The 26,780-nt window shown below is 34.6% G+C and overlaps 1 protein-coding gene across 1 annotated transcript; it reads right to left on the bottom strand.

Moving 5' to 3' along the window:
* Positions 1 to 1,154: 1,154 nt before the first annotated feature.
* Positions 1,155 to 24,183, bottom strand: Syn2 (Syntrophin-like 2). Its single transcript, XM_089696950.1, has 13 exons — positions 23,722 to 24,183; positions 21,925 to 22,068; positions 17,708 to 17,867; positions 15,459 to 15,584; positions 15,090 to 15,202; positions 14,525 to 14,624; positions 14,124 to 14,194; positions 13,668 to 13,784; positions 13,203 to 13,361; positions 9,180 to 9,419; positions 4,012 to 4,127; positions 3,710 to 3,800; positions 1,155 to 3,515 (listed from the first exon to the last, which is right to left on the bottom strand). The coding sequence occupies exons 1-13, from the start codon at positions 23,755 to 23,757 to the stop codon at positions 3,402 to 3,404; spliced, it is 1,587 nt and encodes a 528-aa protein (XP_089553076.1). The 5' UTR covers positions 23,758 to 24,183; the 3' UTR covers positions 1,155 to 3,401.
* Positions 24,184 to 26,780: the final 2,597 nt, after the last annotated feature.

Here is a 26,780-nt window from a genome sequence, read left to right on the forward strand (position 1 = left end):
AATACTTTTTTTATTACATTGCATTTATTATAAAAAAAGTGTGTTTATTTGTGTAATTGGAGAAAACAACTCCAAACTCCTATAATTTAACTATTTTTAATATTAGTGATATTTCTATTTTATTGGATTTTAAATCTTTCGTTTTCGTAGGTACGTAAAACGTATTTTCACAAAAAATAAAAAAACTAAGTAACTTTAATTTATCACGAAAACATAAAATCAAGAACAAAAGAGAATGTTTCTTATATACATTTTCAATATGCGACACACCTCAGCCAATATAGAATATGAAAATTTCTCCAACAAATCTACGAAATAAATATATCGAAACGATATAGCTCTATGATTCCAAAATATATATTTGCCTAATTTTAATGATATGATGAAAGCGCAAACGTTAAACCTACTTGGGGCTAATTATATCACTACTTAGTATAAAACAAAGTCGCTTTCCCTGTCCCTATGTCCCTATGTCCCTATGTCCCTTTGTACGCTTAAATCTTTGAAACTACGCAACGGATTTTGATGCGGTTTTTTTTAATAGATAGAGTGATTCAAGAGGAAGGTTTATATGTATAATAAGATCCATTAAGTAGTGGAGAAGTACTGTTATTTTTGAGGTTTCTAATGTGATGTCGTAAAAAATTACATTTATTCCGCTTACATTGCAAACGCAGGCTGAACCCTACGAGTTTTATCAAAATAATGTACTAAGTATTATACACATTGAAAAGGTCTACAGAAAAGTCCGCGATGGTATATGTCTATCTCTTATGGATAACCCACAATAACTTTTTTTTGTCATTTACTTTTTACGACAAATAATGGCTAATTTTCGAAGCGATTTTAACCAATACAGCATTAATCCTTAACCAATTAAATACCATGGATACATTGTTCATGTAATATAGATCTATATGGCCCTTTACACCGTATGATTTAAGTGAATATTTTCGAAGATATTACAGATTTAAAAATTGCGGGACGTAGCGTTTGCGGCCGCCCGGCTATGTATTTTATACGGCCGTGCGATGCCGGACTCACCGGAGCGGGCCGCTATATTTTTATACCTATACAACGTTCACAATTTTTCTGTAGTGTATTTAGTATCAGCATTGCACCCGTGCGAAGCCGGGGCGGGTCGCTAGTTTTTTATAAACGTCTGTCGATTTCGCGAATAAAATAATTTTTATCGAAGTTTTTGCATCTCTAAAAATATGTTTGCATTTAGACCAAACGAATATGGAGCTAGAGCGAAATCTCGTATTCAGTGTTATTCAGTATTAGAACATTGCATCGAATCTTTTCGAACGCACTAAGAACAACGAAAGAATGCTCTACGCCTGTTTTCACTACAATAATTTGACATACTGGAGTTGGAATAAACATTCGCTCGTTTGATGTAAATGCACAATTATACGAACGCGCCAATAGTTTTATATGATCAGTGATATTATTCTTTTATCTTTATCTATGTATTTGTTTTGGAGGCTCTTGCAATAAATTCTGAATGATTTTAAGGCAAGATTTTTTTTGACTTAATGGCGCCGTTAATAAAAGAGACTAGCCTATTAATTGAAAGGCTGATTAAGGTAATTGGCTGTGACATAAACATATAATGATTGACCTAGCATGCCTATAGTTATTAATATTATGTTATCTTATATTATGTTTCTTAATATTATATTGTAATGTGAGTATATTGAATACTTTTTCAATGCCATTGATTCTTTTCCACACTTATTATTAGAGATTCTTTACATTTAATAGCCTCTAAACATAAAATAATCGTTGCTTTCATTATGCATACATAATTTGTATAAAATTGGAAGTTATAACGAATATGTATAATAACATAAATTTATTTATAAGCTTCCGCCATTAGATTTGACTTCATACATTTTGTCGAAATGCCATATAGGTAGTTCCGATTAAATATTTTTTTCTAGGATATTCGAATTCAAACCTTATATTCTTTAATAATACGATCCTTTTTTGGTTGAAAAAAATTTAAATTTAATAATTCATACACGTATTTCAGAGTTTTGTATAAGTAAAAATACCTAAAAACAATCACGCGTTTTTTGAAATTTTAATAATTATTTTTTTTTATACTATAATGTAATGATGTGTAATATTTTAACCATTTGTATATTTTAAGACTATCTAAAATGTTTCAACTAATGTAAAATTTAATACTAATATTCGATGTTTCTTAAAATAGAAACTTAAATACAAAAAAATAATACTGATAATAATAAATGCATTTACACGTAAAATTATTAAGTAATATAAAATATTTCTAGAAAAGGGATCATAAAATTATAAAACTTATAATACATTTACTATTAAATTACAATCTATTCTTCATATCTCATTGAATGCAACATGTGGAATATTTTTATTAATTACCTCAAATGGTAATTTTTTTGGTGATTTTTGATAAAACGTTTCATATAATATTTTTGACATTTCACTTCATAAAATTTAACTTAATCTTTTTTTTTTCTATTCCATAGCGAACCTACATACTTATAAAATAAACACTTAAGATTCGTTTAAAATAGGAAGACTGAAGACGTTCAAATTATTCGTAACATTTTATGGAAACAACTTCTCGATAGTCAAGTAAAAATACACTTATTATAGGTAAAATATAATTTTACCTTGTTTTATACCTTCAACGACTTTTCTATATCCATATATTTAATAGAAACTACGAAGGAGGGTTTTCGAAACAAATACGCGACGTGATGGAAGAATTTGAGAACCTCCTTCTTTTTTGAAGTCGGGTTTATGTACAACTGTATATTGTGACTAGCTTAATTTTTATTACAAATACATAGATGTTCATGTCACGCCTGTCCCAAATTGCATCTCTCTTTTTAACACGAAAGAAAGAGACAACAATAAAGTTCACTATCTCTCTCTATCTACTTGACCATTGAGAAGTAGACCAACAGTAATTCACAATTAATATTTGAATAGCAATCATCACCAGACCTGTAACTAGGTCTAACTTGCTAAACCAGATTAATTACTAAAACTTGTCCTTACAATATTTCATAATAATATGCCACTTACACAATATTATATACAATGTTTTGATTAAATGCGAAGAAACATAGACAAACTGTTTTTTTTACTTGATATCTAAACTGTGACAGATCTTTATATTCGTTTGAGTTTATTATATTTTATCAATGAATTTAAAAGTTTGAGTTTTTTTAAATAAAAATTCTCTAATACTGCGTTCCAACTCCAGAATTCACTGAAATAATTCAACATAATATCTTTTTATCAGTATTTCGCTCAACTCTAAATTGAAAGCAAAAAAAAATAATGTTTGTTCAATTTTTTTTCTTCAAAAAACCGGATGTCCCATAGTCTTTTGACTTTCTTCAATTAGAATGTTGTATGGAGGCGAGAAAAGCCGGGTCAACGGACGCTACCTTGGCCGTGAGGAACGCGTGCATGCAGAACAACAGACTTTGTAGTATCTGGCATTCCAGCTCCTGGAAAATATATTGCAGTTTGAGATATAAATCATAAAAAAATATACGCTACTTTTACGTCTAAATGTCTTAAAAAGCAGACATTTTTAAGTTAAAAGCATGAAGACACAAATAAAAAATATTTTACTTTCATTAATACAATCTATGAAACACAAGATAATATATTTTATAACTCTCATGATTACAAATCTTACCTTTGTTTCAATAACTTTAGTTTCTGTGTCCTGGAAATGTAACTTCAGTTTGGATTTACCGTCATCACTTGAACCTCGTAGTTGAGAAAATCTGGAAAAAAATAATACAACATCATCATCATCTCTATAATATAAAATCGATTCACTTTGCTTGAGCTATATTTAGAAGTAATGTACATGAAAGGAATTTTATAAATCTCAACAGTACCATTACAACGAATTTTCCCTTCTTTGCTTGTTATGTATATGGTCGTAACTCGTTAGATTAGTTTCGTTTTACAAATAAATTAAAAGTTTCTTACCTATAAGCCCATACAGGCGGTGCACCGGGAGACCCCTCACTGAGCGAGAAGCCGTTCGCCCAGTCCAGTGTGAGCCCCGCCGCGCGACCCATGTGCACCACGGTGAATGTCTTTTTCTGGTAACAAAGGGTCACGTTATATTGGTTACTTCAAATACGGGCATTTTAGTTGTATTTAACTTCTGTGTAGATAGTTTTTATATGAGATAATCAACTAAATACCACATTTAGCTTTTATAAAATCTAGTATATACCCGGCGCGGCCTAAGATGATCCCTATGACACTGACAGTTATTCTCAAGAGACAAACTTGTAATGGCGTCACCATTAAATTAGAAACGTATTGGAGGCGTCTAAAAATGGCATTTATTAATTTTTACGTAGCTTTATGCCATTACAATGATATTCCGTTGGAATTATAACAATTCTTAACATTTACGAGAAATTATATCAATCTGACTTTACGTTTACGTCCTTCATAACTTACATCGTTGGCATTTATCGACTAGTGCGGAAAGTATCGATAAACAAATTTCGATAATGGAAACGAGTTCACATTTTTTCCATGCTTAAGCTATAGTTCATTCTCTATTGAATGGAACAGAAGATCGCAGCATAATTAATTAATTAATTACCGTTCGCGTTAATTTACTTACCTATGATAATATAAGTTTTTTAGAAAAATTAAATGGGGGATTCCATTTTCATGATAAAATAATATACACTGTGTTAAACGGGTTAAAGATTACGAGAAAATGATAAGGTGCATTTTTATGTTTTGGAAAACTTTCGTTTTACTTACCGTTTCGTTTACATAATAGACGTTAAAAATTCATTTTATAATATTTGTAAAAACATGTTTACCGACGTGGCTGAATGCAAACCACGCCTTAGCCTATAAAATAGTAAAGTATCGACACGATCCATCATACGAGCAATCACTAAGACGAACTGTCATAGGGATCATCTTAGGCCGCGCCGGGTATAGATTATTATCATTTATCACAATTATTATACTAGATTCTTATACTATATTAAACAACCTCTTTTAAAGCATCGTAAGCAAAAAGAATATCAAGATGATAGACATTTGACAGACATGCCAAATGCAATAATAGCATAATTTAAAAATATTATATATGCTAGGTTAAATAATAATTATTAACAATGAAAACAATAAAACACGAATGCATGTTACCAAAACAGCCTGTCTGCATGGACCTGCCACCAACAGCTGGATTCTTTGAAAAGTTGATATGCAATTTTCGCTACTTAATGTTCCCGTGTGAATGGCACCACGGTACAGTTTTCTATATCAGAAGCAGGAAGAATTTAGCCCTTGAGAAGGAGAAGCAAATGGCTAGTGCGTTTGCGATAATCTGGCATCCATATAGTGCGATTAAGTTCTATTGGGATTGCATTGGATTGGTTGTTACGATGTCCGTACTGATGTATATGCCGTTCCAGGTGTTTTTAATACGTAAGTTATTCAGTTATTGTGTTTTTTTTCACGATGAACTACAGTAAATAAATCAAATATGTTTTTAGGTCCAAATTCTTTCGACCCTTTCATATTATTTTGCGACGCTTTCGCCGCTCTTGACATATGCACAAAATTCATCACTGGCTACAACGACGAAGACAAAAAATCGATCGTATTAAACCTGGGCATGATTGCGAAACGATACATAAAGGGAAACTTTATTCTAGATTTTATTGGAGCCCTACCTTTACAATTGTACACGCCTTATCCTAACTGTGTATATCCTACTAACACTGTGATGTATATCTTTAAGCTACCTCGACTTATAACCCTTAAGGATAAGTGGCAGAACGCGTATGAGCAATTAGAGCTATCCTATCTAACCACAGCCGCTATCGGCGTGATGGTGCGAGTCGTGTTATTCTTTCATTGGATGACGTACATTTACTACCAAGTTCCAGTGTTCTTTTCGCAGAATAACTATTCCTTCGATGTATGGAGCAAGCGAAGCTTTAACATGACCAAGCAACCTACGTTTCAGATGTACAGTACTAATTTGTTCTGGGTTGTTGGATTATGCATTGGTGCAGGGTATTATAGGCCGGTTGATGAGTTTATAATTAGTGGTACGTAGGCAGTGCAGTTTAAAGTACTTACTTTACCAATTTAACTTTTCAAACAATTTTGTTTAGATAGTTTTTTTCTTGTCTGTTTTTTATCTTTCCAGATCTCATTCTAACATCACTCATAAGTTTACTCGGTCTGATCTTCATAATATTTTCATTTGCAACAGTATTTCGTCTCTTCATATACAGCCAATACGACCGATTCACATTTAATGGCAAGCTAAGAGACCTCAAAGAATATATGGAATTAAAGCGTCTACCCAACTTTCTGCAGAAAAAGATCCTTCTATTCGTTAACTATAAATTCAACGGGACTTATTTCAACGAAGAGTACATATTGAATACTATTAACGAGCAAATAAAACAAGACATAAACATGCATTGTTGCAAAGATTTAGTTTCGAAGATACCGCTTTTCCAAGAAATGCCTGTTGCTTTTGTGAATACGATCATTTTTAATCTCGTGGAAGCCGTGTTTATGCCTGGAGAGGTGAACTATTGTTGTTTATTTTACTAATTTACTATTTTTTTGCAATTAATTTTTGTTGTTTGTAGGTTGTGGTATCGCAAGGTGAACCTATAGATTGTATGTATATTTTAGCATCTGGATCAATGACAGTTATGGATGCTAATGGAAAAGAGGTAATATTAAAAATTGATTGCTGATTTTAATTTAAATAATGATTTTGTTTGCCAATCGCCGATGTGATTGACAATTTTTTCACGTACAGTCTCGCAAATTTTAAAGGATAAAAATTAAATTATATAAAAACATTTTTTCCGCCGTTTAATGCCGCAGATAACTCATTTGCGAGATGGAGCGCACTTCGGCGAAGACGCTTTGTTCGATCCCACGAAAATCCGAAAAACAACCATAATAGCTCTAGAAATTACGGAGGCATACAAGTGAGATTTTATTTATTTAGTTTGTTTTATGTACAATTCGTTTTAAATAACAACTTCAATTGCATATATTGTTTTTTTTATATGCAGATTAAGTGCGGAAGCATTTCGCGGGTGCGTGCGTCCGTACCCGCATATCGACGCGCACGTGCGGCATTCTATACAGTTTAGCGAGTCCAAACTGCGCCTGCGCAGGATGACCATAGATTAATACGAGTGTTGTTTATGCGTTTAAGGATAACAAAGATGATGTTTTATGACTTGATAAGGATATTTTGTTTCAGTTAAGAATCGAAGTATTTAATTTTGTTAAGTTTAGTTTATTTTGAAAGAAAGAAAGAAAGAAAGAAAAGTTTATTTAACACCACACACATAATAAAAGAAAAAAAAAATATACAAACTAAACAAAAGCAACAAATAAAATAAAAATAGTGACTTATTCCTAATCAGTGTGGTGCTAAAAAGGGTCGCTACTCAGCATGTGCTGCACTTGTTGTGAAGCGCTGATTTTCAGTAGCCCCTTGTTGGAGTGCCAGTCAATAGACTCAAGTTATAAAATATACATATTATAATTTCTTATGTATACTTAAATATAGATAATAATATATAAATATATAATAATTAATAAAATACACAACACAAGTACAAATTAATAATAATAGTAATATAAACAAAACACAATAACATAATTTTTTACATATAATATAGATATGAAATATAGCACAATAAACAATGAACACAATTGTACCCTGTAATATCCTATGCGACTAAGGCTGGTCACGAAACTCGGTAAGAAGTTGTTTTTTAAAGCCATGTTTAAAACTTGCTAAGGTCCTCGAGTTTCGTAATGGAGGTGGTAAATTATTCCAGCACTTAGTCGCATTATATTTAAAACTACCTTTAAAAATTGATTTATGGTGTTTTGGTACTGCCAGTTTGACGAGGGTCGCCCTAGTAGTTATACCATTATTACATCCCATCCATGTCAGTTTATTATAGAGGTACGCTGGGGCTTTGGTACTGATCACATCGAAGAGAAGAGATGCAAGATGTAAACGCCTACGATGGTCCATGTTAAGGATGTTTGCTTTTTTAAATATGGCGAGATGTGCGTTCGAGCAGGAATATCCCAACAAAACCTTGCGCAAGCATTTTGCACTCGTTGAATGGCGTTTTTAGTACGAGATAGGAGACGGGGACCGTACATTACATCCGCATAGTTGAGTTTTGACAAAACCAAAGACTCACATAGTCTGAGACGTAGACGAGGATCTAGGTAATTTCTTATGCGATACAATAGTTTTAATCGGTAGAAGCAGTTTGCGATTGTCGTATTTATGAACTTTTCGAATCTAAGTGCTTCATCGAAAATTACACCTAGATTCCGAGCCTCACGCACACGTTCCAACGGGACTCCGTTTACATGCAACAGCGACGTTTGTTGCTCAATCTGTTTAATAATTTGAGGAGTACCCAGTATCATAAATTTGGTTTTATCGGCGTTAAGCACTAATGCGTTATTTATTGACCATTTTGAAATGCTGTCCAGATCGTCATTTAATTTTTGTATGAATTCGTCAGTTTTATCAGGTTTAAAAGAGGTATATAATTGGACATCATCAGCGTAAATATGGTAGTGGCAGTACTTAATTTTCGATATTATATCTGCAGTGTACAAGACAAATTTTGTAGGAACGAGTTTAAGTTATAATAGTTTATGTCATGTTTTGTATAAGAAATAAACTTTTTAACATGAATAGCTGTTTCATTTAAGCTTTCCCAGTTGTCCCTCCCAGTGTTAAGTAAACGGCAGCTCGTGGCGCGTGTCGGTGCTGAAGTAGCGCGGGCACTCACCCCCAGGCGGTGCACCGAGTGCACGATGTTGGCGGTCCAGGCGGCCTCGACGCGCAGCAGCTCGTGGCGCGTGTCGGTGCTGAAGTAGCGCGGGCACTCACCCCCAGGCGGTGCACCGAGTGCACGATGTTGGCGGTCCAGGCGGCCTCGACGCGCAGCAGCTCGTGGCGCGTGTCGGTGCTGAAGTAGCGCGGGCACTCACCCCCAGGCGGTGCACCGAGTGCACGATGTTGGCGGTCCAGGCGGCCTCGACGCGCAGCAGCTCGTGGCGCGTGTCGGTGCTGAAGTAGCGCGGGCACTCACCCCCAGGCGGTGCACCGAGTGCACGATGTTGGCGGTCCAGGCGGCCTCGACGCGCAGCAGCTCGTGGCGCGTGTCGGTGCTGAAGTAGCGCGGGCCGGCGGCCGCGGGCCCGGCGGTGGAACTCTGCACGAGGAAGCAGTGCTGGCGCCAGTCCACCGTCTCGCTCTCCTTCACCGTGCGGAACATCGTCTGGTACACCTTCAGCACCTCCGGGCACTTCGCCAGCTCCGTTATGTTCATCTGCGAATAGTTACGTTACGGTAAAAATTTAAAATGAAATAATATTAAATGACGAAACACAAATTAAAATCAACATTGGATAGATTTTTCTAAGGCCTTTGATAGAGTAAACCATTTCATTTTTTATTAAAAGTCGTTCATCTTGGCATAAACGACAACCTGCACCCTTAGTTAAAGTATTTTATCATGAACTGACGGCTAACTATTATATTATCTTAATACAGCTCAATTTGTGATCACACAAAATTTGGCATTCCCCAAGGTTCCAACTTGAGACCTTCATTATACCTTTTTTGTTTATTCGTCCTGTCTCTTCTTAGATTATAGACTACAAGCCCACATATGAAAAAAATATGGGTCAAATGAACCACCACGGGACATATCTAGTACGAAAGAAGAGCAAAAAATAATAAGATTCATCACTATGCCGTCACTTGTAAGCTGTCCAACTGAGTGCAGATGAGAATTGAAAAGTACAGGTAGACTCGGTAAATTTTGGTCATATATTTTTGTACGGCATTCTTAACCATCGATAGATCCATTAAAAATAATAAGAAACCGCTCAGTGCCGTACAAAAATGTTGGTCCACCAAGTCGGAATTTTAATTTAATTTCCGAGAGTTACCGGGGGTAAATTTGGTCATTTGACCATGTACGGCATCTGTGTCATTCTATTGCTATACTGCTTTTAATCCATTATTCCGCAACGCCGTACAAAAATCATGGGGACAAGGGGAAAAAATCGAGAGTTGTAATCCCCTCTCTTTCCCCACTCCAGGGGGTCATGTGACTAAGTACGGCTTCGGTTCCAAAACATTATCTAGCACTCAAAAGTACTATTAAAAGCAATGCCGTCAAAAAATAATTGTTCTTTTAAATGTATACCAATAATCATCTTAATTTCATCGAATTCTTGATATAAAGAGCTGTAAGGTCATTTGACCCTGTACGGGAACTTTTTTTTTAACATGATATTGTAAAATTCAATTGTTGTATAGTATTGCCGTTCAAAAGAAACCGTTCTAAAAAAAGTTATAGAGAAATGCAAAACCAGAAATTTTGTTAAAGTTTAAACATCGTAGATTAATGAAATATAATAGTTTTCTACACTTTATTCGTTGTTTTAAATAGTATTAACATAGATAAATTAGGAAAAAACGATGCCGTACATTTTTGTGCAGACCACATCTTTTAGGCTGATGAAAGCGACGAAAGCTACAATTTTAAGAGTGCTTTATGGCCATTTGATACAGTACGGCATTAACATATTTTTACCCAACTACGGCAAAGCAAAAGGAGGGTTATGGTTTTGACAGGTCATGTATGTATGTTCATCTATTCCCTCGTAACTTCTAAACTACTTATCAGAATTCGACAAATAACATATCATTAGAAGCATCTGAATTGTTCACTGGATAACCAGCGACCAGCTAGCTAAAGGCTATATGGGGTTTCACAAAATCTAATGTGGCGCCCTCTAGCGGACAAAACATACAGAGTAAAAAAATAAAGTTAAGATAAATATGCCGTGTTTGGTATCATTTGAAAGCGCTTTACTTGTACATTTTGAATATGTATATAATACTAGCATTTGCTTGTGACTTTACCTGTATTCATGGGCTGATTGCATATAATTCACATCTTTTCGTTCATAGCTTTTTTATTAGTTCATCAATTTAACGGAGTCCATTCCACTTGACTCCGACATTCCAAGGTGATAATTAACCACCTCGAGCTTCTTAATATTAATGTATATTTATATTTTATTATCAAAATATAAAGCAAACATTTCGTTATATGGATTTTTTTCTTTTTCAGATTTTTCCCCTTTGAACCAACAAAAATGAACGGCACATGAAAAAATATTATCTATGCATAAAATACTTTAAAAATAAATTTATTTCGTGTTGTGTCAAATGACCCCCTGGAGTGGGGAAAGAGAGGGGATTACAACTCTCGATTTTTTCCCCTTGTCCCCATGATTTTTGTACGGCGTTGCGGAATAATGGATTAAAAGCAGTATAGCAATAGAATGACACAGATGCCGTACATGGTCAAATGACCAAATTTACCCCCGGTAACTCTCGGAAATTAAATTAAAATTCCGACTTGGTGGACCAACATTTTTGTACGGCACTGAGCGGTTTCTTATTATTTTTAATGGATCTATCGATGGTTAAGAATGCCGTACAAAAATATATGACCAAAATTTACCGAGTCTACCTGTACTTTTCAATTCTCATCTGCACTCAGTTGGACAGCTTACAAGTGACGGCATAGTGATGAATCTTATTATTTTTTGTTCTTCTTTCGTACTAGATATGTCCCGTGGTGGTTCATTTGACCCATATTTTTTTCATATGTGGGCTTGTAGTCTATAAAGTTTAAACATCGTAGATTAATGAAATATAATAGTTTTCTACACTTTATCTGTTGTTTTAAATAGTATTAACATAGATAAATTAGGAAAAAACGATGCCGTACATTTTTGTGCAGACCACATCTTTTAGGCTGATGAAAGCGACGAAAGCTACAATTTTAAGAGTGCTTTATGGCCATTTGATACAGTACGGCATTAACATATTTTTACCCAACTACGGCAAAGCAAAAGGAGGGTTATGGTTGTTTACAGGTCATGTATGTATGTTCATCTATTCCCTCGTAACTTCTAAACTACTTATCAGAATTCGACAAATGACATATCATTAGAAGCGTCTGAATTGTTCACTGGATAACCAGCGACCAGCTAGCTAAAGGCTATATGGGGTTTCACAAAATCTAATGTGGCGCCCTCTAGCGGACAAAACATACAGAGTAAAAAAATAAAGTTAAGATAAATATGCAGTGTTTGGTATCATTTGAAAGCGCTTTCCTTGTACATTTTGAATATATATATATTACTAGCATTTGCTTGTGACTTTACCTGCATTCATGGACTGATTGCATATAATTCACATCTTTTCGTTCATAGCTTTTTTATTAGTTCATCAATTTAACGGAGTCCATTCCACCTGACTCCGACTTTCCAAGGTGATAATTAACCACCTCGAGCTTCTTAATATTAATGTATATTTATATTTTATTATAAAAATATAAAGCAAACATTTCGTTATATGGATTTTTTTCTTTTTCAGATTTTTCCCCTTTGAACCAACGAAAATGTACGGCACATGAAAAAATATTATCTATGCATAAAATACTTTAAAAATAAATTTATTTCGTGTTGTGTCAAATGACCCCCTGGAGTGGGGAAAGAGAGGGGATTACAACTCTCGATTTTTTCCCCTTGTCCCCATGATTTTTGTACGGCGTTGCGGAATAATGGATTAAAAGCAGTATAGCAATAGTATGACACAGATGCCGTACATGGTCAAATGACCAAATTTACCCCCGGTAACTCTCGGAAATTAAATAAAAATTCCGACTTGGTGGACCACCATTTTTGTACGGCACTGAGCGGTTTCTTATTATTTTTAATGGATCTATCGATGGTTAAGAATGCCGTACATAAATATATGACCAAAATTTACCGAGTCTACCTGTACTTTTCAATTCTCATCTGCACTCAGTTGGACAGCTTACAAGTGACGGCATAGTGATGAATCTTATTATTTTATGCTCTGCTATCGTTCTAGATATGTCCTCTGGTGGTTCATTTGACCCATATTTTTGTCCTATGCGGGCTTGTAGTCTATTATAATAGAGTCTGCCCACGCTAGTTGAATTCATAAAAATAAACCGGGCTAGTTCACAAAATAATCAGAATAAAAAGCGTCCACCAACCGGCGGCGTATCAAAGAGCATGACATCCGTGCCCTTGAGCACGAGGAACTTGTGGCGGTAGGTCTGCCACGGCTGCGCGCCGCACACCTCGCCCTCCGCCACCCAGCCCAGGTACTCGATGCGCTCGCCCGAAGGCAGGTGACGGTTCAACAGCTTCATCTGCACATCGATTTTTTAAATTTTTCACTAATAGTCTACGGAACCTTCGTTGAAGTTTGACTAGAGCCTTTTTAATTCAGCTATGTGGTTTTAATACGTAACATAAAATGGAAAATTCAGAATGTTGTTAAAACCCTACTGTGAAAGTTATTTTGATATTCATAACATTTATCATCTGTATCTATGGAGATAATTCTCTGTATCTTATTACACCTGTCTGAAATTAAAATTAAAGTGTGAAATCATATCCTTCTTTAATTTTTTTTTAACAATTAAATATAAAAAAAAAACTGATGTCAAACTAACCTGTAGATTGGTAAGTCCCATAATATTGTCGGAGATGCTCTTGAGCCAGTGCGATAGTGCGGCCGGCTCGTCCACGTGGATCACTCCGGTCGTCACATGCGCTCGAGCACCACGCACCTGTGTAACATATGTTTAAATTACTTTGATAATAATCATCCTATTATAACGCAGCCAAATTGGATCATGTGTGGTTATTATAAAATTGTAGACAAAGGTCAAAATAGAATTTTAATAAAAAAATTGGTTGTCTGTAAAGTCGGTTTACTGACAATAGTTGAACGTGACAACGTCCGATTGTGCTTCTTTGTCACTCGTTCCGCGCTCTCGCTTGCACTTCAAGCCTTACATGGAACGCCTCAGAGCGAGATAACGCCGCATGAGTCATGTTTTTTCGTGCGTGCAACCGGCTCTATCGGATTATAAGACGTTGTCACGTCAAAAAATATATTTTCTTACCTCAAATGCTCCAGGCCTTAGTTTATCCGTCCCAAGCACGTAGCGTGTCACATAGCCCATCATCAGAGGTACTGAAATAGCAACAGTTTAGAGAATGTGATTTAGTAATAATTTTAAGATATCTAATTTGTTTACCAAAATCCGAGTTCTTGCTATAAAAAAAATGTGTGCGTGTACTAGTGTACGTAAGAAGTGAAACTTCTTTATGACCTTATTTTTCAAAAATAATTTACTATATGCAACTTTACAGAAATACGTCGAATCACGCGTGGCGAGAAAAAGATGGCGAGTAACGGAAAAATGTCACGCGTAACGAAAAAATGTTACACTAAATTTTTTTCCAACCCCGATAAAGAAGTTTTCACTTCAAAAAATAATTAATGAAGCAATAAATACAATACCAGAAACAACGTCGACCCACTCCCGCGTGCCCTCGAGCCGGTCGGACGCGACGGACGGCGGCCGCGACTCGCGCGCCTCCACTGAGTCGCCCCACGCGCTCTGCAACACAATGCACACTACAACTTGAAGTACTATGACACTTTGTATGTATGTTTTAATAATAAAATATAAATAAATATTATAGGACATTATTACACAAATCAACCTAGTCCCACAGTAAGCTCAATTAAGGCTTGTATTGTGGGTACTAGGCGACGATAAATATAATATTTATAAATACATATATAGATAACACCCAGACCCAAGAACAAATAATTGAGTTCATCACACAAATATTTGCCCTGACCGGGGATCGAACCCGGGACCGTCGGCTCAGTAGGCAGTTACTTTACCACTGGGCCAACCGCGTCGTGTTTGTTTTGACACTTTATATGTTACCTACAAAATAATGTGTATACGTTGGTGTGCGTTATATGCGTGTGCGGTATGTGCGTGTACGTTAGATGCGAGTGTTTTAGCAAGTTATAGGATTTGATAAAGTGCTAGAAAGATATGTGAACGCACCTGCCATCCCCCATTAGTTTCAGTCTTTTCAGTATTACAGTTATCATCAACTTTATTGTGCAGCGACGGGTGCTCGTCTCCCGTACTGCTGTCTGTGTCTGATGCACCGTCAGCTGAAACATTTTCACATTCAATAATATATCTAAATTATACTATGAATATCTAAATTGGTGCTTTTATTTTTTGCTAGAAAATGTGAAATATTTCTAGACTAACCGTTTTAATATAAAGACGACTGTTGCACAGGTTATTTTATTTTTTGTTATTGGTATGCAATAGGGTTATATGTTCTTTCTACTAGATACTTAATTTACTAGATCCTTACTAAATTTAAAATGTTCTTAAAATTATTTTAGTTTGTTCACTTACCTTGTTTCTGCAGAAACGGTGTAGCAGCTCTATAATGCTTGACGGTGAGCACGACTATGTCGCCAGCGTTGCGCAGGATGTTCACGGCGTCGTCGTGCTTGCACGCTGTTATGTATTCACCGTTTACTGAAATTATGTTCAAAATGAGTTAATTTGATTTGATTATGTTCGTTAGAGTATGGACTTAAGACATATAGACGCCTCCTTGCTTTGAATTGTATCATTCGCGATTAAAGGTTAATATGATGAAGTGATAAATAATCATGGCTATTGTAAAAATATCCAATAAATTTGTGCTCAGGTAAAAAAAGGCTATTGTGTCCAGAAATAATAATCATTTTAATTTAACCAAACTGAATATAAAATTAATACGACAGTAAAAGATTGTTCGGTTCAGAACTATTCGCAAACTCGATACGCGTATATATTTTAGTCCCGAGCATAACATCCAACCCATTACTACATCGACTTTTATCAAATATTTTCTTCACTATCGCACCATCTCCGAACATTAAAAAGATGGATGTTTCACATCGCACAGCAAAGACGCGTGTTCCATCAAGATAGCGCCTGTAAACACACCAAATGCAGTCTTCAAATAGACACGCTGTAGTGCACTGACCTAAAATTTTGAATAATTGCTCGCACGATTATCATAAACGAAGAGGCACGGTGTGATGTTTTGCCTGCTACGTTTGAACGCTATATGCTCTATTTCTGAACGGTAATAGAATTATGCATAAATGAATTGGTTTAAAAGATAATCTATATTAATATGTTAACGTGAAAAGTCCGCTTCTGCTCTTTGTAACTTTTTTAAGGCGAAATGACAGCATCGTATTGAATGAAATTGACTTCATGAAATTAAAATAGTAATAGTAGAAGACACAATCAAACATAGTTTACTTCTTTTTCAAAAATCAAACTTTGTTTGCTCTCGACTGGAGCCCCGGAGAATAGCTGAAAAAAAAAGCGAAAAATAGAAGTCGTTTTCATTTTGTACCGTTAGATACAAAAGAATGGAGCAGATTGAATAGTAAGTATTGCAATACTCCAATGTAGAACATCATCAATATCAATGAATGAATTTCCTCTGAAAACCGTTGCACTAGTTAAGGTCAAGGTCGAAGTCAAGTGCAAACAAAAACAAATAAAAGAATGCCATTTTGTTTTTAGACTTCGAAGAAAACGTACCGGGTTTAGAATTAGAACTGCTTTTCAATTTGTAAAAAGGTTTAATTAATACAACTGGCTATATGTTCTTAGGAGATTTATTTTCATAGAAATCACATGATTTTTTTTATTTCAGTGACTCAAATATCCTACATTTACTATTTTAGTGAATTTTTTGTGAGTAAGCGTTGAAAGTTTGAATGAAAAATTATGTTCCAGTTAACCTATATTAACTCTTTTGTCCTGAAAATAAAACTTCAACAGAGTGCATTTTCACGAAGGAACTTAACGCAGCGAAGCCGCGGGCGGAAAGTTAGTATAATATTATTAGAGTCTATTAAAAATACAAAACTCGTTAACAATTAAATATAGGCCAAGAGGCTTCACAGCCTGCTACGTGCTCCATCTTTGAATCAGGCACCACTTGACATTGAATAGGTTAACCCATTATAAGTGACTCTCAGCAACAGTTATAAGAAGTAGATTATAAAGAGGTTTTGGTTATTTTTGTATCAAATAAATTTCGCAAGAACTGGAAATCTCAAAATTCACCATTAAAACTAGATCGTTCCTGACATAGATACGAGCGAAGCTGAGCGAGCAGACAGACCGAACAGACGTTAGACCAATATAGACAAAGAATTCTTTGGCATAAAAATTTCAATGACTTGAACTTCCACAACCTCAAATCGTCTATGACTTTACGCACGAACTACCACGTGCACCGGAGGAGAAAATTCACCGCTGCATCAACGAAATTCAATCACTTTTATGCAAAATAGTCATGCGAAGTTTCAGTGCCAGCAAAGGCGTACAGGTCATTAGCCCTATTGTGCACTATTCTAAACGTAACTTTGCCGTTAGTACAGCAATGTTCCGAAAAAAAAAAACAATCAAGTTTTCAAACATCTTATATATCATTTCCGATATCATTTCTATCGATTTCTTTACGCTTTCACTGTCACCAAGAGCTCAAGTATCATATCCTTATTTCCATTAAAACTGTTTTCCATCATCATCATTAAAGCGTACAAAAGTGGCAATATAGACTCTATCGCATACGTCACAAGTCTTACCTTTGATAACAGCATCTCCAACGAACAACTGCCCCGTCTGATCAGCCGCTTGGTCCTTGTATATTTTGGAGATGAGGATCGGCAGCTTGTGCTCTGCTCCTCCTTTTATACTGAGGCCTAAACCACCGACTTTCTGCCTGGTTATTTGGACCATTCGCTCCTGAAAAACGAAAAGAAATATAGTATGTTTTTTTATTACTATACAAGTAGCTTAGGCTGCACTTGCTACATAATATTCACATGCATTATCTCTTACCAATATATGCTATTAAAATTGTTAAGTAAGTCTTGGCTGTCTCGACGAGTCTACGTTCTCTATAGTCTGAAGCCATAGAGGCATGAATCAAATGTTAAATCTTATATATAAAAATGAATCGCAAAATGTGTTGGTAAGCGCATAACTCGAGAACGGCTGAACCGATTTCGATAATTCTTTTTTTATTATATTCCTTAAAGTACGAGGATGGTTTTTATGTAAAGAAAACGTAAATATTATGTACCACGGGCGAAGCCGGGGCGGACCGCTAGTTATTTATAAAATTGTTTAGAAGATTAGGAACTGAAGCATTGCATTGTTCACTACTCTAAACCTAACAAAGCTAACGAACAGTAATCAAGTTATAACTCCACATTGCAACTTTGAGCTTCACATCATAACCACGCGCGTTTGGCTAACGTATAAAAGTTTATCGAGGTTATGAAATATTAGAATTCTAAATCAAAATTTAGGATAAATTCTTTGAGGCATCGCTTTTTTTATTAATCATAAATTATTATTTGTTTATGTTCCAAAAAAATATCAACAATGTTTAAAGAGAGCAGTTAGGTAAGTCAGGTTTTGTTTAAAAATCTGCTCTTCGAACCAGTTAAGCAAGATTGGTCTACAATCTGACAATTCAAAGGTACATTTGACGATAACCTACTTAAATTTAATAAACATAAAAGTCTCTAAAACACAGGTATCATCAGAAGAGCTTTTAAATACGCAGTGCATTTACAAAGGATCGTCGTACCGCAGAACTACGATACATTTCAAGCAACAACAAAGGCCGTCAAAACGCCACGCAACGTGACGGACATTGTTCTTTAGATGTTGAAGAAAAGTTTGCTTGCTTTATATAAAAGTGAAACGTCCATTAAGAGGAACGCACAGATTATATTTCCATGGGAAACTTGAAAATAGATAAAAAGCTTCATACAATATTAGAGTACCTTAAACACAACAATAAAACTATTTGTATTGTTTTCGGTTTTACTAAAATAGGAGATAGTAGATGAGAATGATAGACGGTAGATTAAAATTCGATATCAATAGTATCAACGTAACTTTTGGTTGTGCCCAAAATCTTCCAGAAACAAATTTTTGTACTCTGAGTTAGAATATTTGCCGAAATCATGACACTGGTTGCAATGGGAGTAGAGAGTCTCATCTAGTCCTATTTCTATTTAATAAACCGTCTCAACAGCAAGACTTTCGAGAAAGATTAAAAGAAAACTGCGCTCTATCTATCCATGTGTGTTGATAGTTACAATGCTAACGACGGGTATACGGAAACATGTTATGCGTAAACAAATAACACTGAAAGTGGATCATACAATGCACACAATACCTACGCATCAAACAAAACTATTAACTTTTCGGCTACTCTTTCAACAAACAATATGAATTTGAACGAATAAAACACCGCAACTCAAATACGACCACGGTTTGATTAAATGTAAATATCCAATAGTTTTTTATAGCAATAGCTATTCAACGATAACTGCAGCGCTTGTTCACGACGTATTTCATAACGTGACGATGGCCGAAAGCTGCCTTATCGGTCCGTCACGAATGAATTATAATTATATAAAGTACTGCATTCAACGCTTTTAGCGGCCGTTAAAAATAAATTACGAGAGTCATTCACAGACGAGACAGGACGCGATAATCAGATTTTTAATAGAGCTGGCATTTTTAAACACTGCGACGAATTTTTGCCTTACAATTGCAAAATGTATGAAATCATAACAACATTTTGTCGAGTTATTTTGTAGTAATCCACTGCCCGCGGTCGTGCTACTTTTTGACCCAAAAACCGGCCAAGTGCGAGTCGGGCTCGCGCACAAAGGGTTCCGTAGCAGCAAATATAATAAATTACAGTTAAATCAACCTATCTCAAAAACTATAAGAGATACTTTGATCAAACCAAAAATCGTTGAAAGAGTTAATTAGCATGCATCACCTCTATTTTTTTTAGAATTTTATACCCCGTAGTTATAAAAATAGAGGGGGGGGGACATACTTTTTACGACTTTGAGAGCTGATATCTCAAAAACCGTTCACTTTAAGAAAAATGTTTTTTAGAAAACTTTATATCATTTTAAAAGACCTTTCCATTGATACCCCACACGGGTATGTACATCGAAAAAAAAAATTTCATCCCTCAGTTACATGTATGGGGGGCCCCACCCCCAATTCTTTTTTTTTACTATTTAGTGTCATATTTTTGTAGCGGTTCATACAACACATATTCCCATCAAATTTCATCACTGTAGTACTTATAGTTTCCGAGTAAATCGGCTGTGACAGACGGACAGACGGACAGACGGACAGACGGACATGACGAAACTATAAGGGTTCCGTTTTTGCCATTTTGGCTACGGAACCCTAAAAACGGTGCTTTTATGTCGATCTATTATTATAAAATAAGCTCAAGTGAATTTCAATTAAACAAAAATGTTTGTAATCCTGTTATTGTGTGTAAAAAATGATAACGAAACTATTTTAAAATAATTTGGAAAATCCAAAAGTGCACGCCTCATAATTTTTTTTTAATAAATATTTATTAATTATTATTTTTGTTTATTTAATAACAATTAAACCACATCGAATCAGACCCTGAAAAATGAAAGGGTTCTATTCCTGAGCATACTCAAGCGTAAGAGAAAAAAAAAGACTCGATTAGTAAAGTATTTCGGTCGCTATCGTGTTAACAAGAAAAAGGATCCGCACATACAGACACACGGACGTCCAAGACAGAACTTTTTTAAACTGTTTTTTAACTAGTTTAAATAACAAAAATGACATCAAAAATATCATGAACGTTAAAAATAGTGTTTTTTCTTAATATGTGTGTGTATGTATTATCTTACAAGTGCAATGTATGATACATAAAGACATTTTAAGTTTGAAAAATCAGATGTTTTGCGCGAAGTGACAGTAGTACCCACCTCAACGCTTCGCTTATGAGGCGTGCAATAGTACTCATTGTTCATGCCGAAAACTTCCACCGTCTGGTCTGGTTCAACATTCAGTGGAGGCAGGTAAATTTATTAAAAATTACACACAAGGGCTTTAATGTGAATAAAAAATGACCGTTACCCTTTGATAAGGCTGGATAATAAAGAATTAATAATATCCGCGCAACATGCAACCTTTTAAATAATTAAAAAGATCTTATCTCTGTAGAATAAACACTGTTTATTTATACGGAGTGATATTAAAAACATTTATTTACTGGAGGTCACTATGGGTATTATTCGCCTAACCTAAGGTCTAGGTTAGTTAAATGCAGCTTGTACAGAATTGTTATACCGCACGTGCTTAGAAATTTGCGTCCTTGACGATAGCCGCAAGATTGCCGCAGGTGAATACATACAGTACTATATATTGAAGTAGATTTCTATGCAAAGTAGCTATTGTCAATACCCGAGCATAAAATAATATGTTTGGGCTAAAAACTTTTGATATCAACAGGACAAGATACCAGTTAGTATTAAGGTAATAGGTACCTAGGTATCGCACGCCTCATTATCTACTACCTATATACATAAAAATAAGTCGGGTTTTCCTTCCTGACGCTATAACTCCAGAACACACGAACCGATTTCCACGGTTTTGCATTCGTTGGTAAGGTCTCGGGCTCCGTGAGGTTTATAGCAAAGAAAAGGTGTCTCTGGTGGCGAAACGTAGTTCGCCGGGTTTACTATTCAGATATAAAGATCTTTTGGGCTTTACATCCAATCTCGTAGAGCCTACGTGCATTATAACGACCGCCTTTAAAAATGGCAAGCGCGCGTGCAACGTGCGGCACGCTCTTAGTTTGCGATCTAAGTAGTTATTTTAATCATTTCTTCTCCCAGATAAATAGATAGTATGGCATCAGCCGCGACTTGCTGTCCGACACTTGCACCATGCGGTACCGATCCGACACAAACAAGAGACGCGTACTCACCCTAGCGTGCGGCACGCTCTTGTCCCTCGCGGGCGCGGGCACGATGACCTCGCGCTGCACGGTCACCGCGTCCATCGTGAGCACCAGCCGCGCCGGCATCGGCCGCGACTTGCCGTCCGACACTTGCACCATCCCCGTGCGGATCTGACACAAACAGAAGGCATATGCTCATAGTGTTTATATTTGAGGTCGAGTTTATTGTGATCTATAAATAATGTTAAAAATCATCCTAGTCAAATAAAAATTTATTAATAAAGGAGAATGTATACTTAGTCCTTTTGCTATAATATAAAATGCATTCAGAGATTTTCATATTCAATCGTTAAATGGGCTTTTCCATATCTCACAGCCTGTTAGTCGACAAAAGAACTGTATAACTTACCTTTTTACTATACTTAAGAATTTAACAGTACGGATAAAAGCTGATAATGTTTTGTATTGCTTGTGTGTATTCTATACATAAAATTTTACCATGATCAAGGATGTTTCTTTTACCATTCAACAATCACATTTTGAAGAAACTGTATTTGTGTCAAATTAGTTCGAATCTATAGCTAAGTATGTCAGCAATTAGCATACCCTCGACATAGCATTAATCTCCTTAAACAAGCGGTGAATGACACTTTGATCAAATAAAAGGCTTTAACTGCAATACTGGAAACCTTATAATCTCATTTACATTGTGTCAGTATCAATTGTATTTGGGCTAAATGCACAATTTAATTAATCAATGCACCAATGGCTTGACCAATATTTTGTATGTTTGTATGCAACCTTTAGACTTGATTTTGAAGAACTTTTTATGGACAGTTTTTATTCAAACTTGAGCATTTATCAAGAATCGTTACAATTAAATAATTTCATGAGTTTATGCATGTTTCTTTAGTCTATACTAATATTATAAAGAGGAAAAGTTTGTAATTATGTATGTATGTATGTATGTATGGTTTTCACGCATAAACCTCTCAACCGATTTTGATGAAATTTGGCACAGACAATCTTTAGACCCTGAGAAAGAACATAGGCTACCTTTTATTGCGAAATATGTACCATGGGCGAAGCCGGGACGGACCGCTAGTTATTTATATTTTGTCACTATATTTTCAACAAAAATAGCAATAAGTATTTAAATACGGATTTTAACAATGTATCTAAAACCAAAAAGTATATAGTAATTACAATCTAATCACTAAGGTTTATATTGCTGTTATATTTGTCATAAGTACCTTCTTTACAGACCGGCTTGCTAAACTGTCAATATTTAATTTTAATTCTGCATGAACTAAAACATGCTATTGATGTAAAAAAGCAGTAACTTGATTTAAAGTTTAGAATTTAGATATTAAACTTTCTCAGATAATAATTACTGATGTTTTAAAGAAAAGAATTTTAATGGATCCTCATTAACTCTATCTAGACTCTTATGTAAAACTTAACGAGTTGATAGTTACTCTTGTTTTAAAATGGTATACATACCTACCATGCAAGTAATAGTTTCTGATAAGACAATACTTTAAACAATGTGATAGGATAAACTTCAACAGTTTTGTGCAAAAGATCTGAATTGTATCTCAATTTACACTACAATGAATTACTGCTTACTTTTATGGATGTATAATATGTAATAGTTATATAATCACTGAACTATTTGAAAAGTAATAACGTGAAAACAAACTTAAACTGTCTATGAAGTATGACTATTTATACAACAGAATAATTCCTTTAAAACAAAAGGAATTCCAATCATTATTTAAATAACTCATGTTTAAAATATGTAGAAGTATTTCCTATACTTACTCTTTCATCTTTCTTTTCCTCTATAGGCGTCATCATTGTGAATTAAACACCATATTACGATAGTAAAATTAACTTAAGTTTTAAAAACTCGAATTCAATCTTCTTTCGTCATTATTTTAATAGTTAGGTGTGTTTCTAGTTCTACACGTTAGATAGTCCAATGCACTCACATTGCACACATTGCGTTCTAATATTTACGAGTTTTACGTTAATACTCAAATACAGGTCAGTAGCTTACAATAAATCAATATACGAGACACAAACGAGATCAAAACAATAGGAGAAATCCTTCTAATACTACACTTTTGAACACAATAATAAAATCAAAAAGTCTCATTCACATTTATAATATATATTCAAAGATATTAATAATAAACTCAACCGTATTTTTTGGCTATTTTAAATTTTATTCTTGTTAATTTTGCTCAGAGAAGTAGTCTATGACTATCTCCATTAAATCAAATTCATAGACTGACAGATATCAAATGTGAAATGTCATGTCACCAATGACTGTCATTTAGTCTATATGACGTAAGGAATAGATAAAAAACAAGTTTCGACTATATTACAGATAATATTATACGGGTACGAACTGTAGCAACACATGTAGAGATAAACTACGATAATAAAAGCATCTACAGACGCTCCGATTTGGTTGGTGCCAACCATATTGGAACCGACATGGCAACCATTCCAACATTGCTACAGATTGTCCGACGGATGGCCTTCCAGCTGTCAGTTGACCATCACTACATAGTATAAAACAAAGTCGCTTTCTCTGTCCCTATGTCCCTTTGTACGCTTAAATCTTTGAAACTACGCAACGGATTTTGATGCGGTTTTTTTTAATAGATAGAGTGATTCAAGAGGAAAGTTTATATGTATAATAAAATCCATTAAATAGTGGAGTATAATTTACGTTTTACGACAAATAATGGTTAATTTTCGAAGCGATTTTAACCAATACAGCATTAATCCTTAACCAATTAAATACTTTGAATACATTGTTCATTTAATATAGATCTATATGGCAAATATAATATAATATAATATGCAGTTGACATATTATGATATGAAGTAGTGAACGGACGTCTTGCCTCATGCCACCGGTATTATCGAAAAATGCTTAAAATATAGCGTTGGTTGCAGCAACCATTGTTGCTACAGCACCGCTACAAAAGGAACAAAGGAAAAAACGAAGAGAATAGGCTAAATTCTACTATAGAAATAGAGAAAATTACAGTCATATGCGGCTCCTTTAGGAATTGGATGATGAAGATTTCCGAACATATCTTCGAATGACTCCAGAATCATTCGATGAAATATTAAATATTAAGTTTTTAATGTAGCCGCACTGTCAATTTTTTTTTATTTTACATGGCGCGCCCCTCCAAAATTCAAAACGTTTGAAAGTATTTGTGAAAGTATTTACAATGCACCACCAAGATTCTAAAGGCATGTGTGCGTAATGAGACGGCCGTCAAACAAAAACAAATCCACGGATTTGTTGCTCGACTAGTCACGCTCTAATCGCTCATTATTATTAGTAATGGCATGGTAATGGCGCTGCACTGACGTATTCTATGAAAACGACACGTGCGTTGTCTTGGGCGCTCGGCAACTTATGATAAGTTGACCAACACATCTGGTAATAAGTGAGATATTACGAGTACTGATTGCAAAAGAACTATGAATTAATTTTATTGTGTTCAAATACTGAAATGTAATTTTATTATTTACTCTATATCTTGCATGTTTAATGTTTTCAATAAAATGAAATCTTTATTATGTATTTATAACACATTTATTTTAAGTGACTAGTTAAGACATCAAAATCATTTACAAAAATACGTAATCATCATTTATTTTTTATTATAAGAAAGTTTATAATATTATGTTACGAGCCAAGTGATAACAAAGGCATTATTCATACTGCCTGGGCATTAATAATAATATCCTCATTAATCACTTGGCCCACAACATTAATAATGATCTAAATTGATATGTTTTTGTATTATTTGACTATCTGTGTAACTCTTGTATTTTTTATTTTTGCCTAACGGATCTTAGTCGTCCATTAATCTACATAATAATTCAATAAAGGATATTTTATTTATTATTTATTTATTTATTTAATAAAACATAAATCAAACAAACTTAAATCTTATTGCGACTGTTTTGGGAGATTATTTTTACCATTTTTTACGTGACAACGTCTTATAATTCGATAGAGCCGGCTGCACGCACGAAAAAACATGACTCATGCGGCGTTACCTCGCTCTGAGGCGTTCCATGTAATAGCATCTACAGACGCTCCGATTTGGTTGGTGCCAACCATCCGACCACGACCAAATCGGAAAGTGTAGAGAGCGGTCGGTCCGACATAATTATTGAAGTGAAACTTCTTTATCGGGGGTGGACAAAAATTTTGTGTAACATTTTTGCGTTACGTTACGCCGCGCGCGTGACATTTTTGCGTTACGCCGTACTCGTGACTATATACATGTTATATTAAAGTGATCAGCAAAATCAAAGGGTTTGTTTTAATTCTAATTCCAGTGAATTTATAAAAAAGTAAATAAGTAATTTGACTATATACATGTTATATTAAAGTGATCAGCAAAATCAAAGGGTTTGTATTAATTCTAATTCCAGTGAATTTATAAAAATTAAATAAGTAATTACATCTATTTTTCTAATACTTAGGTGTAATAATGGTATTTATTTTTCTAAGTTATTTATGATTAACCTCACTTTTTGATTGTATTTTTCAATACACTAACACGTGGGTGGAATTATGGTATCTATTTAATTTAATAATTTATATAATATAATATATATAATTATATTATTTATATATTATATATATATTTATAAATTATTTATATAATTATAATATAATATATAATTTATAATTTAATTGTGGTATTTATTTTTCTAAAATTGTATTTAAAGTTAACCTCAGTTTTTGATTGAATTTTTTAAAACATTAATAAATCTATGACTCACGTTAACACGTGTTTGCTTGATTGGTGTTCATATATGATTTTGTGAATTCA

This window comes from Colias philodice, chromosome 6, assembly GCF_061535455.1.
Source record: "Colias philodice isolate Cphi_HAF_F1 chromosome 6, ilColPhil1 Martin Lab GWU primary, whole genome shotgun sequence".
Lineage (NCBI taxonomy): Eukaryota > Metazoa > Arthropoda > Insecta > Lepidoptera > Pieridae > Colias > Colias philodice.